General features: G+C 39.9%; 1 protein-coding gene across 1 annotated transcript; it reads left to right on the forward strand.

Moving 5' to 3' along the window:
- Window positions 1-5614: 5614 nt before the first annotated feature.
- On the forward strand, window positions 5615-14374 carry LOC311496560 (uncharacterized protein). The gene is made up of 6 exons (XM_084556447.1): window positions 5615-5772; window positions 7626-7777; window positions 10826-10991; window positions 11275-11383; window positions 11473-11557; window positions 12617-14374. Exons 1-6 carry the CDS (start codon window positions 5703-5705, stop codon window positions 13151-13153), a joined length of 1119 nt encoding a protein of 372 aa, XP_084412573.1. The 5' UTR covers window positions 5615-5702; the 3' UTR covers window positions 13154-14374.
- The last annotated feature ends 2284 nt before the right edge of the window (window positions 14375-16658 follow it).

Raw genomic sequence — 16658 nt, forward strand, 5'->3', positions numbered from 1 at the left:
AAGATTTCTGACAGAGGAGTTAAAAGAATTATCAGAAGAGTTGTCCAAGAGCCAAGGAGGACTTGTGGAGAGCTTTAGAAAGACCTGGAATTAGCAGAAAACAATAAGTAAGACACTCAGCAGTCCATGGCCGGTATGCACGCTCAGCACACAAGACTGGAGCTCGTTTAAAATTTCGCTGCACAGCATTTAGACAAGCCTGTGAAATACTGGGACAATACAGTCTGGTCACATGAAAACTGAACTCTTTGGATGCCGTAATACACGCCATGTTTGGACGTCAAATGGCAACTGCACATCATCCCAAAAACACCACAGCAACAGTGAAGTGTGGAGGTGGGAACATCACGGTGCGGGGCTGTTCTTCAGCATACGGCACTGGCAAACTTCATACAGCTGAAGGAAGGATGAATGGAAAAATAAAAATCTGCTGCCATCTACCAGGATGATGAAGATGAAACTGGAGTGGACATGTGACCAAGACAATGATCTCAAACACACAGCCATGGAAATAAAGCTGCTAGAACGGCCCAGAAAATCACCTGACTGGAATCCAAGAGAAAATCTATGGAAAGAATTAAAGATCAGAGTTCATAGAAGAGACCCACAGGACCCACAGACACTTTCAAGATGTGAAGAATGGGCAAAATCACACCTGAGCGACCTGAGGTTTGATTTCCTTGCATGTGTGGGTTGTTACCGACATCCGGTGACCTTTAGAAATATATTTGCTGTGAAAAACGGTGACGTGGTCAAAACTTTTACTCATGAAACATGAAAGAATAAAGATATTTAACATGAGCTGTTTCACAGACGTTAAAGATGTTACACTCTGTGTTGTAGAAGGACCTGCAAGAGGCACACACCGTCTCTCATTTTAAGATTTCAAACTTTACTTATTGCCAGAGCTCATAGTCAGGACGGACAGGTGACCACGGACCAGGGTACAGGAGATCCCTCCCCTCTCCTCTACAGTCCACGCTCCAAGCCTTTATATGCTGCTAGGATATGGCAGGAAAGGAGCATACGCACAGTAAGAGACAAATCTAATTATTAAACACGTTATAGAGAAACTTAAGAATAAAACATTTATAATTGCATTTATAAACCGCTTCCTAATGTCTGTTAATGTAGGGTTAGGGGCAAAAAAAGAGAGACGGGAGCAGAAGGACTTAGCCCTGCGTACATCACTGGTATTGTTTTCTGCCTTGAGCTGTTCTATAGTTAATACTTTAAAGTCCTGCGTCCTGCATCACCTATGACTATCCTGTACTCTTGTTTGCTTCATGCACATATAAAACCTTTATGCTTCATCCAGATGCATGTGCTCCGTCCACCTTCCCTGCAAAACCTGAGGGATATGTGACGTGACCATCCTCAAAGAACCCTCAGATTTCTACAAACTATTGTTTTTAGACTAAAAACCAGTAGATTTGTGTTGATGTGAGTAAAATATGAAGAGAACAGTTTAGTCAGTAGGAACAGTTGAGACTTTCCAGTCAGTTCTGCCGTTGTTCAGGACTGGATTTAATCTGTGACTGAAAATAAAACAATGAATCACATTTGATCATGTTCCGTTTTTAATAATCTAAGGGATGGAATCAATCAGATGCAAGTAGTAGTAGTTGTATCTCGTGTCTGTTCATCGAAAACCTTTAGAGTTGTGATAGTTAATGTAATAACTAATAATAATTTAGGAACAGAACACTTAAAGAGAGTTACTTCTTTTTGTTCATGCTATTAATTTTATTTTACTAGCTTCATTCATTCATTCATCATCTGTAAACACTTGTCACCAAGCAGTTTCCCTTGTGGATGAATAAAGTCTAACTGCTCTCCCACAAAAGCTGCCCAGTAAGAAGAATTCTCACACTAGACCACAAACAAACAAACAAACACAAAACCAAAAGAAAACAAAACAAGATGCATATTTGGCTTTGATGTGTGATATTTCATCTTGGTTAGGTTTCAGTTTTTGCAGAGCCTCTTTCCGTCACACCTCCATTTTTTTCTTTACCTCATCCTGTTAGATAAGTTCATCCTTAGTGCTTGCTCTGGGAGTTTCTAGCACTGGGCTCCGTAAAGTGTCCGGACACAGATTAGTCCTGTTATTGGTACTAAACAAATAAAAATGAAAAATGATTGAACAGAATAATTATTATAATTAATATTTGTGATCCGCGTGGATGTGCCGCGACGTGTTCACGATAAGCTCTGTGAGCTCTGTACTGCTGCACAGCACTGGGCTACAATCGCACGGCCATCACGAGAAAGTGTTGAGTTTGAGATTGCTGACAGATTACAGTCATATGTTGTGATTTTCTGCATGCAAGCTCTTTTTCTTCCAGGCAACAAAAGCAAAGAGATAAAAAATGTTGGCTTCCTCCTCCTCCAGCTTCAGATTTTACAGCAAATGATTGTGAAAGTGGTATCAAACTGTGCAAATTCTGCAGAGCGAAGGTAAAAACATCTGCGTCACTTAGATTTAACACTAATCCATCCAGAAAACTTGATTGTTGCTGCCTTATTTCAGCTGACAAACGGTAATAAACCTATAATTTTATGGAACCACTCTCTGCTTGAATGGTGCTTAGCCTGTTAGGACATACTCATTCAACATGAGGTATAGTAACATTATCATCGTTTAATTAGATAGTCAAGACCTTTTTTCTCAAAGGTCACACACTCCAACATTTCATTGGACCTCCTTTATCTTTGATTCCAGCTCATTCTCTGTATCATTGTTTCTATAATCTTCTCCAATGTCACCAGATTTATTTCCATCCAGTGTTTCATTCACTTTTCACCAAGATCTTGTATTGATGATGGGAGAGTCTGACCACTGCACAAAGCCTTCTCCAGCACATCCCAAAGATTCTCAATGGGGTTAAGGTCTGGACTCTGTGGTGGCCAATCCATGTGTGAAAATGATGTCTCATGCTCCCTGAACCACTCTTTCACAATCTGAGCCCCATGAATCCTGACATTGTCATCTTGGAATATGATCCATTGATGGAATAACCTGGTCATTCAGTATATTCAGGTAGTCAGCTGACCTCATTCTTTGGACACATAATGTTGCTGAACCTAGACCTGAGCAACTGCAGCAACCCCAGATCATAGCACTGCCCCCACAGGCTTGTAGAGTAGACACTAGGCATGATGGGTGCATCACTTCATCTGCCTCTCTTCTTACCCTGATGCCCCCATCACTCTGGAACAGGGTAAATCTGGACTCATCAGACCACATGACCTTCTTCCGTTGCTCCAGAGTCCAATCTTTATGCTCCCTAGCAAACTGAAGCCTTTTTTTCCAGTTAGCCTCACTGATTAGTGGTTTTCTTAAGGCTACACAGCTGTTCAGTCTCAATCCCCTGAGTTCCTTTCACATTGTACGTGTTACTTTCACTATTAAACATAGCCCTGAGTTCTACTGTTGGTTTTCTTCCATTTGATTTCACCAAACGTTTAAGTGTTTGCTGGATTCTTCCTGGAAGACGATGGTTCCCCACTATCCTTCCAGTTTTTAATAATGCATTGGACAGTTCTTAACCCAGTTTTAGTAGTTTCTACAATCTCCTTAGATGTTTTCTCTGCTTGATGCATGCCAATGATTTGACCCTTCTCAAACAGACTAACATCTTTTCCACGACTACAGGATGTGTCTTTAGACATGGTTGTTGAAGAAATGAGAAGCTACTCATTGCATCAGTTGGGGTTAAATAACTTGTGGTCAGCTGAAAGATAATCACCCATGCAGTAATTATCCAATAGGAGGCTCCTACCTGTTTGATTAGTTAAATCCAGGTGGAGACTTTTGTTTTTTTTCAGGCAGTGTACTTAGTAACAGTCTTAATTATGCTGGAGAAAAGTTAGAAGATCTAGGAATGAAGCTTAGGAAAGAATTCCCGTTTCAAAGTGAAAGTGAATGTGGGCTGATGATGATGATGATGATGATGATGATGATCCTGTGACTAAACTATTTTACTGACAACACAAACCGACTCCTCCTCTGTGAAACCTTCTTGCGGTAGACCTCTGGGGTCAGTTCTAGGCCTAATTTATTTACGTGTTTTCATATCTTCAGCAGAGACAATGCTGTCTTTCGTTTTATGCAGATGATTTATGTGTCTTCCTGTAGTTTTAGTCTCGCTGAAGGACTTTTTTTTGTATTCCACATGAATATTTCACTCGACTTCTCTTTAAGAAGAGATTCCTGAAGAGGTAGTTTTTGTAAGAGACAGCTGATTCTAAATATTTTAAGCACTTAACACTTTCAGGAATACCATTATCTATCAATGGTCTCCATTATGCTGGAGAAAAGCTGTCACTGTTGCTCTAGTGCCTCATCTTTTCCACACTATCAGAATCAGTCCATCCTCAATTTGCCCACCTGCTCAGAGAGGGAGGGATGGAGATGGATCCGAGATGATGAAAGTGGATGCTCACCAATAGTTCATTGGATGAAGGTAGTAACCGATTCTGGAGAAGATGAGGAACTAGAGCGACAGCCCTCATTCACCGCCGGGGAACAGATTGAACTTTATCCTAAGCGTCATTCCTAGATCTTCTTCTAACTTTTCTCCAGCATAATCACCAGATACTTCCCCCACTTTTCTTGAAAGTGCTCAATGCTTAAAATACGAAGAATCAGCTTTCTAAATGTCTGCTACAGAAACTGCCTCTTTAAGAATCTCTTCGTAACGAGAAGACGAGTGAAAAACTACAAGCTGTAAAACTACAGGAAGACACGTGTCATCTGCATAAAACGAAAGACAGCATTGTGTCTACTGAAGATATGACCAAGGGGGGAGACATGTAAATAAATAAATAAGACCTACGACTGATTCCTGAGGTCTACCACAAGAAGGTTTCACAGAGGAGGAAATTTAGTCTACGTCCATTTCAGTTTTCTTTGTCACACATTTAAGAGTTGAGGAGAGAGTTTTTGAAGCGTTTACCTCTTTGTATTATCAGTAAAATAGTTTAGTCATAGTTTGGGCCACCACTCATCATCATCATGAAAACACCACAAAAGTTAGTTTATTCTTCAAGTAGAAAAGATGATTTTTTTGGGGAAAAAAAGACAATTAAATCATTAATAGATTAAACTCTGCTAAAACAAGCAAACAAACCTTCAACCCTGAGCAACCTTAGTGCGCCGCATATGAAATGTTAGAAAGGAACTGAACCGAATCACTGGCCCTCTGAAGTACGTGCCCAAAAACACCCAAACCAAAAAAGTAAAAGAAAGAAGAAAAAAGCCCTGTGACGTAACGTAACCGAATCACTGGCACTCTGAAGAACGTGCCCAAAAACACCCAAACCAAAAAAGTAAAAGAAAGAAGAAAAAAACCCTGTGACGTAACATGTCTTCCTTTGATGCAGCTGGTGATAAGTTAAACCTCAGTTCCATGCCTCATTCACCGTCTGAGTTGTCGAAGGCACCGCAGCCCTGAGGTAGTAGCACATTTCCATTTATTACACTTTACAGAGCTTCCTTGATTTTTCATGTTTTTGGGTTTTTTTTTAAATAACGTGTGTCTCGGTTCTGTCAGGGGGATGTTTTTTTACTGTTCCTCCTCATGTTATTTCTGTGAATGTTGGTGTTTCTGAAATTTTAAAAAGTCTTATATTATAAAACTATTCAGATTAATACACAGAGACCTTTCTTTCTACAGTGATACTCATATCTAAGGAGAATGAAGTGTCAGCAGCTCCTGCTCGTGCTTTGGTGCTCTAGCGTTCTGGAGGTGATCAGCTGTCTTCAAGGTACCGTGTGTTTGTGGAGGCTGAGATGTTTCCCTCTGAGCTCTTGATGGGAAGGCTTTTAACAAGGCAGCTTATGGCGTATCTGATTTCGTGGCTGGCATTCTGTCCTCTTCTCTTCTTCTTTGTATGATTAATTGTGACCAGATGACTCCCCTCATCTGTCAGAGTGGGAGGCTTGAGGGGGAAACAGTAACTCATCTCTCTCGTGTCTTATCTCTGATAAGAATTTCTGTAATATTTCAATAGGATTTTCTGAGTACCCGCTTTGCTGTTCTCTGTCTGACATTTGCTTTAACCTTTTTCACTCAGCTGTTAATCTGATTTGCCGCTTGCTTTTCATATCAAGAGCGTAAGAAAAAAAAAAAAAACTGGGTTTGCTGCTCTTAGCTGGACTGTGTCCTCTTAGCAGTTTCTTAGACTTAGACTTTATTCATCCACAAAGGAAATTACATGTTAAAAAAAAAACTCTTGAAAACCATAAGTAAAAAAAGAAATAGATGTAAGATAGTTCAAAAAAGAAAAAAATATAAAAATAATAAAATATATGAAAAATAAAATAAAAGAAAGAAAAAATATAAAATCCTATTTAAATAATATTAAATATTAAAATAATAATACATAAAATAAAATACAATAGAATAGAATAAAATAAAACACAAGTTGCACTAGTAATAAGAAAAATGGGTGTAAATAATAATAATAAAAACATTAAAATAATAATCAACAATAAAATAAAATAAAATAAGTACAAAATGTTCCAGATGCTCATTTATCTCAAGTTGATTTAACTTGAGTCAAATTAAATCAAATCCTCCACCCCTGGATTACTTAGTATTTGAGTTATTGTGTTGTTGTGCTGTACACATGCTCACAGACTAACATACAGTCAATATATATGACACTATTCTTTTCTTCTTGTTCTCCTTGTGTAGTTGATGGATTGTCCTGTGTCAGTGACTACCGGCACAATATTAATTGTGTCCTGAACATCACTGGTGATCCTGAGGAACAGTCCAACACCACCATGATGTTCAAACGAATAAACATGGGCCTGGATAAGTAATTGCACTTTTTACAGAGCTATATCTGAGTACACATGTATGTTGTATTCTTCGTGCATTCAATAATATGTGTTTTGGTTTTTTTTTCAGCCCTGAGGTGTCATGCCCGCTCACAGTGATGAATCATAGTTTCAGCTGTGACTGTAAAATAGATGAAGACGGCTTTAGCCCATATTACCGATATGACATCTACCTTTGTGATGAAACTGACTGCCACTTAATAAGGAAAGAGTTTCAACCGTCACAGAACAGTAAGTGAGAGTTCTTTGGAATTTGGCTTAAAGTACACCGATCAGGCATAACATTATGACCACCTTCCTAATATTGTGTCAGAGAATGGACATGGGCCTTCTGAGGGTGTCCTGTTGTGTCCGGCAACAGAATGTTGGGCAGGGGGCTTTGAGGGGAGGGATCAGCTCATTTTTTTGAGTTGTTCCTAAAGTGTTTTTGTGTGTGTGTCTGTGTCAGGCTGCATCCTGCTGGGGATGGCTGCTGCCATCAAGGAGTGTCATTGCTATGGGGTGGGGGTGCCTGGTCTGGTCTAGGTGGGTGCTACATGTCTAAGTAACATCCACACCAATGAATGCCAGGTCCAGAAGTTTCCCAGCAGAACATTGAACTGTCACAAGATGGTCAATGTTATTTATTTCTCCTACCAGTGGTCATAACGTTGTGGCTTATCGGTGTATGTGTCTGTGTTTTTGATGTGTGTTAGATGTTGCACAGCTTCTTCATTATCCAGAAGCTAATGGTGAGCTGATTTAAAAGACCTTGATGAACGTGTGTTTTCAGTTCAGCTGAGACCGCCGCCTCAACTTGTCTTGCAACATTTGGCAGAGACTGTCAACATTACTTGTAACAGTAGATACCAAGACGATAAGTACCTTAATGACCAACTCATATATGAGCTGCTTCTTCAAAAGCCTGGAAGCAGTGAGAACAAGGTAAGGTCCATCCTCACAAACATCACTTGCTACCACAGATTGATTTCTTGTTGTGAGATCAAACGTTTGACCGTCTCCACTGTCTCCCCCCCCAGGCCCTTCATCTTGATTCACCTAAGACGACACTATCTATCGATGCAACAGCTGGGCTCCAGTCAGACACCAAATATTGCATTAAAGCGAGGTATATGGTTAGTGACGCCAACTACACAGGGCCTTGGAGCGAATGGGGCAAAGAAACATGCTGGAAACACAAAGCAGGTGAGGAGTAAATCTATTTAGATGGCACTTTAGGGTTGAAGTGCTTTGGTGGTATGCAAAATCTTTTTTATCCCCTTTTTTTGCTCAATTTGCACAAAACTCTGCTTTTATCAAGGCTTCCATCAGATAGTTGTTGTTTTTTTTTAAATAAAATTTGCCTTCTTTCTAGGGTTGCCAAAAAAAAGAAGCTTGAAATGCTTTATTAACAATGAACACATTCTCTTATAAAGTGCAGTTAATTAAATCTTAAATGAAATTTGACCAAAAAATATAACGGAGATTCTAACACAGAGACGTAGTAATGCTGCTAACTGGTACAGCGTTACTGCATCTCTGTGTAAGACGTACCAGTTAGCAGACAGCGGGCTAAATCTGTTAGCCTACTGTTCCACGGTAGCACACACGGCTAACAGAAAACTTACTATAAATGACAACACCACTGCAGCTAAACAACAGTCTGTTAGCATACATGCTAACATACAGACACACTGAAAGTGTCCGTTAGCCAAATAACAGCAGCATGTTTAACGCGGTATTAGCATGCTAACTTAGCCCCGTGGTTAGCTCCGCTGATTGAGTTTGACACTACTGTCCTGAACAATCAATCAAACCACAATAGTCTAATAAAATAGGCTATGATCATGCACTGACATCTTCTGCCAAAAGCACAACCCGATAGGAAATCAATCATAACATAATGTTCCATACCATAGTTCCATCAGTCCTAGCAACGCGTTTTCTTCCGATTCCTCCATTTTGGTAGCCGTTAGCGCCGTTCGTCGAGCTCTGACGTGTGCATCAGTGTAATCGGTGTACCAGGAAATCGTACACTGACAAAAGTTCCGCGTTGTTCAGAATACAAACTGCGATTAAATGCTTTAATTTTTTTAACGAGTTAAATTTTTGGTGATTAATTAATCGTAATTAACGCGTTAATGTCCCGCCCCTAGAAATTACACTTAAAAAAACTCTTGAAAACTACTAGTAAAAAGAAGGTGTAAGATAGTTAAAAAATAAAATAAAATAAAATAATATTAATAATACATTTATATAGAAAATATAAAAATAACATAAAATGAAATAGAATAAAATAAAAGTTGCATGTAAAATCACTCTTGAAAACACTAGTAACAAGGAAAATCGGTGAAGATAGTTTTAAAAAATAAAAAAATACAATAAATAAATATGAAATATAAAAATAAATAAAATATAAAAAGAATAATGAAATAAAATAAAATAAAAGTTGAATGAATAAGACAGAGTTACCTGTTCCAGAAAGGTGAGTTATGCTACAGCTGGACTGAGAGATGAAGGAGAGAAGTGCCCTCTACATCTCTCAGATGTTGCTAAGAAAGTAAAAGATTGTGATGTTCCAGATGCTCATTTATCTCAGGTCGATTTAACTTGAGTCAAATTAAATCAAATCCTCCACCCCTGGATTACTTAGTATTTGAGTTATTGTGTTGTTGTGCTGTACACATGCTCACAAACTAACATACAGTCAATATATATATGACACTATTCTTTTCTTCTTGTTCTCCTTGTGTAGTTAACGGATTGTCGTGTGTCAGTGACTACCGGCACAATATTAATTGTGTCCTGAACATCCCTGGTGATCCTGAGGAACAGTCCAACACCACCATGATGTTCAAACGAATAAACATGGGCCTGGATGAGTAATTGCACTTTTTACAGAGCTATATATGAGTACACATGTATGTTGTATTCTTCGTGTATTTAATAATGTGTTTTTTTTTCAGCCATGAGGTGTCATGCCCGCTCACAGTGATGAATCATAGTTTCAGCTGTGACTGTAAAATAGATGAAGACGGCTTTAGCTCATATTACCTATATGACATCTACCTTTGTGATGAAACTGACTGCCAGTTGATAAGGAAAGAGTTTCAACCGTCACAGAACAGTAAGTGTAAATTCTTTGGAATTTGGCTTAAAGAACACCGATCAGGCATAACATTATGACCACCTTCCTAATATTGTGTCAGAGAATGGACATGGGCCTTCTGAGGGTGTCCTGTTGTTAGTGGGGGGGGGGGGGGGGGGTGGCTTTGAGGGGAGGGGCCTCTGTGGATCATCCCACAGATACTTGATCAGTTTGGGATCTAGTGAATTTGGAGGCCAGGTCAACACCTTGTGCTGTTCTTCATGTTTTGTTTTTTTTAGTTGTTCCTAAAGTGTTTTTGTGTGTGTGTCTGTGTCAGGCTGCATCCTGCTGGGGATGGCTGCTGCCATCAAGGAGTGTCATTGCTATGGGGTGGGGGTGCCTGGTCTGGTCTAGGTGGGTGCTACATGTTTAAATAACATCCACACCAATGCATGCCAGGTCCAGAAGTTTCCCAGCAGAACATTGAACTGTCACAAGATGGTCAATGTTATTTACTTCTCCTGTCAGTGGTCATAACGTTGTGGCTGATCGGTGTATGTGTCTGTGTTTTTGATGTGTGTTAGATGTTGCACAGCTTCTTCATTATCCAGAAGCTAATGGTGAGCTGATTTAAAAGACCTTGATGAACGTGTGTTTTCAGTTCAGCTGAGACCGCCGCCTCAACTTGTCTTGCAACACTCGACAGAGACTGTCAACATTACTTGTAACAGTAGATACCAAGACGATAAGTACCTTAATGACCAACTCATATATGAGCTGCTACTTCAAAAGCCTGGAAGCGGTGAGAACAAGGTAAGGTCCATCCTCACAAACATCACTTGCTACCACAGATTGATTTCTTGTCGTGAGATCAAATGTTTGACCGTCTCCACCGTCTCCCTCAGACCCTTCATCTCGAGTCACCTGAGACGACACTATCTATCGATGCAACAGCTGGGCTCCAGTCAGACACCAAATATTGCATTAAAGCGAGGTATATGGTTAGAGAGGACATCTACAGAGGGACTTGGAGCGAATGGGGCAGAGAAACATGCTGGAAACACAAAGCAGGTGAGGAGTGAATCTATTAGTCCAGTCACAATGAAACTGACTGGATTTGATCTCTTATTAGATGCTGTTTATTTCCAACCAGCTTCTAAACCTGTATGACTTGTCACATTCTTTGATGTGTAAAATCTCCCTTTTGCCTCTATGCAGTGTGTATATCAGTGTTATCAGGAGCAGGTTTTGTGCTTCGTTAACGCCCCCCCCGCCCACACACACAGTTCTTAGACATCAGCTACCTAATGCTGTCATCTCTGTAGTGTGACTCACTGATTCTTTGTTCTTTCAGAGAACTTTTCAGGACAAGAAAACATATTAGTCCTTTTGGCCAAGTCTCTGGGCCCGGTGTGCATGTTTGTAGGAGTCCTGTTGTTTCTGTTCTACAGTCCTGCTGTGAGGTAAAAAAAAAATAAAAAAAGACTGCATGTCTGAAAGGTTCAAATGTGATCTGATCTTGCTGATATTTTCTTCGTGACTTGTGTGGCAGGATGAAGATCAAAACTCTGTCCTACACGCCATCGCCGGCCCCTTTCTTTGAGCCTCTGTTTCAGGATAACAAAGGCAGACTCCAGGTGAGGAGATAAACATTTCCCTCCATCCTCTCTCTCTCTCTCTCTGTCTTTATCATAAGTATTCTCCTGCAACAAATGTGAGGCGAGTTCCTCAAAGTCACTCAAACAGCCCGTGTATGGTATGCTATAGTATGCTGAAAATGTCTGGTGCTACATTGCGCAGGCGTAATGCAAGCATGTAACATTAAAGGAAGCATTTAAAGTTTTTATATACCAAGTGAAATCTCAGTTGCAGTCAGTTTAAGTACCTTTAAGTATCTGAAACTGACCACGAGCATCGTGGCTGTACAGTCTATAATTTTATAGTTTCTGAGACATTTTAATAAACAAAAAACAAACTTAATTGTAGAGAAAACGAGGGGATCAGCAAACAGAACAAGTCCTCCACAAAAACTCATGGCAGTTCATTCAATAGAGACAAGAGTGGTTGAGAAACTGCAAAAAATTTACAACATTTATAGATCACACCCGTCCATCACAGCAGTGGGCGAAAAAAAACTTAAATCTGTATTTTCTTCCATATTCAGAAAGCTTAAAGTACACGTGAGCAGCGTGACGTGCAAAACAAGACAAGAACAAAACACAATATGTACAAAAACTTTCCACAAACCATCCACAGAGGATGGAAACGTGGCTGTATGAGTAAAGTGGATAAAGTGCAGACAGGGTAAGAGTAAACAGGGATTATATATTTGCACATTCCTTCTGAGACAGTCTCTGATATGACTGTGTCTTCACCATGACAATCAGATTAACCTGTGGAACCGTTCCAAGGCAGATCAGAGACCAAACAAAATACCACATAGCTCATAAATCGGCCAGATAAAAGAAGAGATTAAAGCAACCATGGAACTACTAACTATCCGCAAGTGGAAAAAAAGTTAGAAATTTCCACTGAACTGAGCCACTTACTGACATTACCATGTGATAAAAAAAATAATAATCACCACCTGAGTCAAAGCTGACTAACATGCAGCAGTGATTAGTTGGAACAGAAAGTGCGTATGTACCAACCTGCTTTATCTCCCCTGACGTATCTTCGTTCTGCCAAATCTGCAGGAATGGCTTTCACCACAAGGTACATATGTTCTAACGTACAAACCTGAGGAGATCCTGACGACAGATGCTATTGTGCCAAAGCCCGTCACAAAGGACCCAGAAGACCATGTCTTCCCTGATCCCTCAGTATCTCAACTAACATTCGTTCCGGTTCAGTCCTCCTATGTCGGCTTACCTGAGATGCAGAAGGCCCCACCTCCGATTGCTATGGTCTGTCCACGGGACACCTCTTACACCCAGCTGCCTTGCCCCACCTGGGGGTTCAGCATTGTAAAAGCAGAAATTGCCTCCTCTCCACCTGACAATTTCTTTGAGGTGAGCCAGCCTGACTCCGGCTGCAGCTTTGAGGACGAGTCCCAAAGCCCTGAGTGCAGTTTACCAACCAGCCCAGCTGAGGACATCAGCCCGCCGCCGTTAGCCTGCAGCGATTACTGCATCCTCAACAAAACAGGTGGTGGAGGCGTTGTTCCTGTTTTGGTGTCAAAAGGATGCAGCGTGAAAGTCTCCTCGGATTCCCTGCAGGTTGATGAGAGCTAAAATTGTAAACAATGGTGGAGAGCACTGTGGATGTATACTGCAGTGCTCACAAACACACCTCCTGTACTGTGTTATCTATTCCTGATACCTCCTATTAAACAAATTTGTGCTCGAATCCCCCACTAACCTAGCCTGGGTGTTCCCATACTGCTTTGCGCGCGATTTCATTCTCGCTGCAAAAGCAGTCTGGAAACCATCGCCCATATTTTCTCCTGAGATAGGGAACCAATCACAGAACGGGGGGGGCAGCAAGACGATGACGACGTCTATGCGCGACACCGAAGCTTGTAGTGTGTTAATCCAACATGGCAGCGGACCTAACGTTACCGTTCGATGCAGCCTTAGACAGTGTTTTAAGTAGCTTAGAACGCAAGTTTATTTTAAAAAAAAGAGCAACGTTTGGCGTTGAAAGACTTCATTGCCAAGAAGGATGTGTTTGCTCTGCTACCAACAGGCTTTGGCTATGAATCGCGCGCAAGGCAGCATGGGAATTACCAGGCGCATTTGATAGACATTCGTAGCGCCCAATAAACGGCTCTAGGCATTTGTAAAACCACGCCTCAAATACGAGAAAATAAACACGTAGTTTCCAGACCAGCATCTCATTGAGATGTGCAGTCGCGTCAGCCAGGCTACCACTAACCTGAAAACCAGACCAACCAGTCTCTCTGTTGGGAAATGATTATTCTGGCAAAGATCTGCTGAGCCAATCAAATTATCCGGGCGGGGCTTAATGTGTTAACAGACAGATGAGTAATAGCAGTCAAACATGTCATCTGTGAGTTATGGAGATTAATTGTTTTTACAACCAAATGGCTGCAGTCAAAGAAGAGATTTAGAGTCCGCTATCGCTTCTGCAGTAAAAGATAACTTAAGTGTTAAGAATACCTTAATCGTTTAATGTCTCCTACGTCGTTGCTCTGATTCTTTGAGTGTAGAGGTATCAGTTCATTCCTCAAAATCAAGTTCTGATAAGCAGTGGGTCTGGTTTATGTCTGGCTAAGTCCACGCAACATTTATGATGCGTCTGAATGTACCTTATTTTTAATTTCTTTTCTTTTCATGAAGGAAATCACTGGATTTTGCTTTGGCTTCTTTGCATATGTTGATACACTGACTGCATGCCGACTGCAGGATCTTATGACCTGTGATTGTAAGATAATTTTTATTTTTATTTTTTTTGAATCACAATCTTTTCTTCATTTACCTCATTTACATTATGTTTACACTTTGCCTTCACTTTTTAATAAAAAATATAGATGATTGATGAGACATAAAAGTGTTTCTTGTCAAATGAGTTTTGTAATAACTTGAGAGAAATGCTTTTAAATATTTGACAGATCGTTACTTATCATCTTGTTGGATTGTTTGTACAGTTGCACTGCGACTGCAATATATGGAGTGGGTCAAATGTGCAGGATATACAATATTCGCCATCAGAAAATCGTTTTATTTTCATTAAAAAAAAGAGGCTTGTTGGTCTGATTCTCGATTTGGGTGTGAGAGGTCCTCCTACTGTGTGAAATAATCATGACGAAAAGAATAAAATAAGGACAATCCATATGACACTTTGATCTAGACAGAAGTTACATTAATGATATATCTGTTCATACATGGATTCAAGAATTTGGTTTGTTGACAATGTTTTTGTACTTTTACAAAATCTAGGTGTTATATACTGTGGTAGTAATGCTGTTACATAAGTAAAGGATCCTCCACCGGTAATAATGCAGAGCAGCCGGATATGCACCAGTGCCTAAAACAAGTTAAAACTACATGTGTTGTACTTTATGTGTAAGCAAGAAAAAGAAAACGCAAACAAGTCGAGGCCTTGTTCAGACCTGAGTTATTTGAGTAATCTGATCGCAACTGACCGGCTTAAAGTAGAATAATATGATCTCAGTCCACATGTGGAGGTGGTCTGGGACACATGTGACCTCCTTCCTTTGGTAGTGTTAACACACGATGAGTCCTGGGTCACATTAAAGACCACCTACTCAACAGGGCTGATCTGAGGAAAAGGAGTTTAACACATTCATTCACAATAAAAACACGCAACCACTATTATAAATGATTACAGACGGGACAGATAGAATGGCAACTGTCAATCCCCATGATGTCACATCCTGTTTTTAATAGTGTCAAATAACTAAAACCGAAACTTCTTAGAAAAAAATGGACTCTTGAACGTACATGACATTAAGCACCAAAAAATAAATAAAAAAATTAATTAATTCGACGTGTATTTTAGTGTTTTAGTTTAGCCCAAGTCCCATCCACTAACATGGAGGGGGTGGGGCTGAAATGACGTTTGTATGAGCTGTCATTTCGGCCATTTATTTTACAGTCTGTTGTTTGCCCCATAGACTGTAGATTAGGGCCGCCAGGGTTCGCTAGGGGGGCCTCAGACAATTGGAGGGAAGATGAGAAAAAAAAATATAATCGAATTATTTTTAATCATTATTATAAAATCTAAATATTTTGTGAATCATTATTATAAATTATAATCTTTTTTTAAATTATTATCATAAAACATAATTATTAATAATATATCATATCTAAATGTTATTTGCCATGCTCATCTTTCTGATTCCCTGCCAGTCAAAACATCGTTCATGACCTCATAATCTGTGTAGACCTGGCGGTTTGCGCCATTTATCAAGCTGCTTTGCTCCTCAAGCTAGCATGTAGCTAGCATGTAGCTAGCATGTAGCTAGCAAAAAATTGCCAGGTTTTTGACAAGAAAGAGACCAAAGGAACAGACCAACAGCCCTGTCGTGGAGGACACTGCTGCAAAAAAGAACTCCAACTAAAATCAGAAAATATGAGGCAGCTCTTATGCTAAACAAATGTAATAATTATTGAATAGTGAATAAAAGCAAGAAAATACATTATAAAAGGGGGTCCCCGGCCAGAAGCTAATGCTGTTTAGGGGGCCTTGGCATGATTGATTGATTGAAGTGTTTATTTCGAATATGCAAACCAAAAGAAAAAAGAAAAGTAAGGCAAAACATTTAAACATAGAAATACGTATTTGAAAAGGAGTGAGAAGAAGAATAACTTATAAACTCCCACCCCTTCTCTTTAAATAATGAATGACAATACCAAGCTTCCTTGCAACTAGTGTAGATGTGCCTGATACTTCTAGATAAATAAAATATATTCCTGACTTGAATTACATGGAAAAGTTTGGGAACCCCTGGACTAGACAGCTTCATTGGAGCGGTTGTCAATGGCAACTGTCAATCGTCACGATGTCACCTCCGGTTTTTAATAGTGTCAAAAAACTAAAACAAAACGTGAACACTTGAACATACATAACATTAAGTACGAAAATGACAGAAACGATCTTTGAAGAAAAAAAAACAAAACGTGTATTTTAGTGTTTTAGTTTAGCCAGAGCCCGTCTACGGAGAGCCTTCCCACTCTCTATTAAGTCCCATTGTAACGAATTTGGGTTGCAGTTCCACCAGATTTCCACTGGGGGCGATCGCCATGAGTGCAA

The sequence above is a fragment of the Chelon labrosus genome, assembly GCF_963514085.1.
Source record: "Chelon labrosus genome assembly, chromosome: 12".
Classification (NCBI taxonomy): Eukaryota; Metazoa; Chordata; class Actinopteri; order Mugiliformes; family Mugilidae; genus Chelon; species Chelon labrosus.

Coding starts and splice junctions, on each gene's coding strand:
- LOC311496560 (XM_084556447.1), top strand. CDS start 5,703: ATGAAGTGTCAGCAGCTCCTGCTCGTGCTTTGGTGCTCTAGCGTTCTG. Junction 7,778..10,825: donor CTGGAAGCAGTGAGAACAAG/GTAAGGTCCATC, acceptor CGTCTCCCTCAG/ACCCTTCATCTCGAGTCACC. Junction 11,558..12,616: donor ATAACAAAGGCAGACTCCAG/GTGAGGAGATAA, acceptor CCAAATCTGCAG/GAATGGCTTTCACCACAAGG.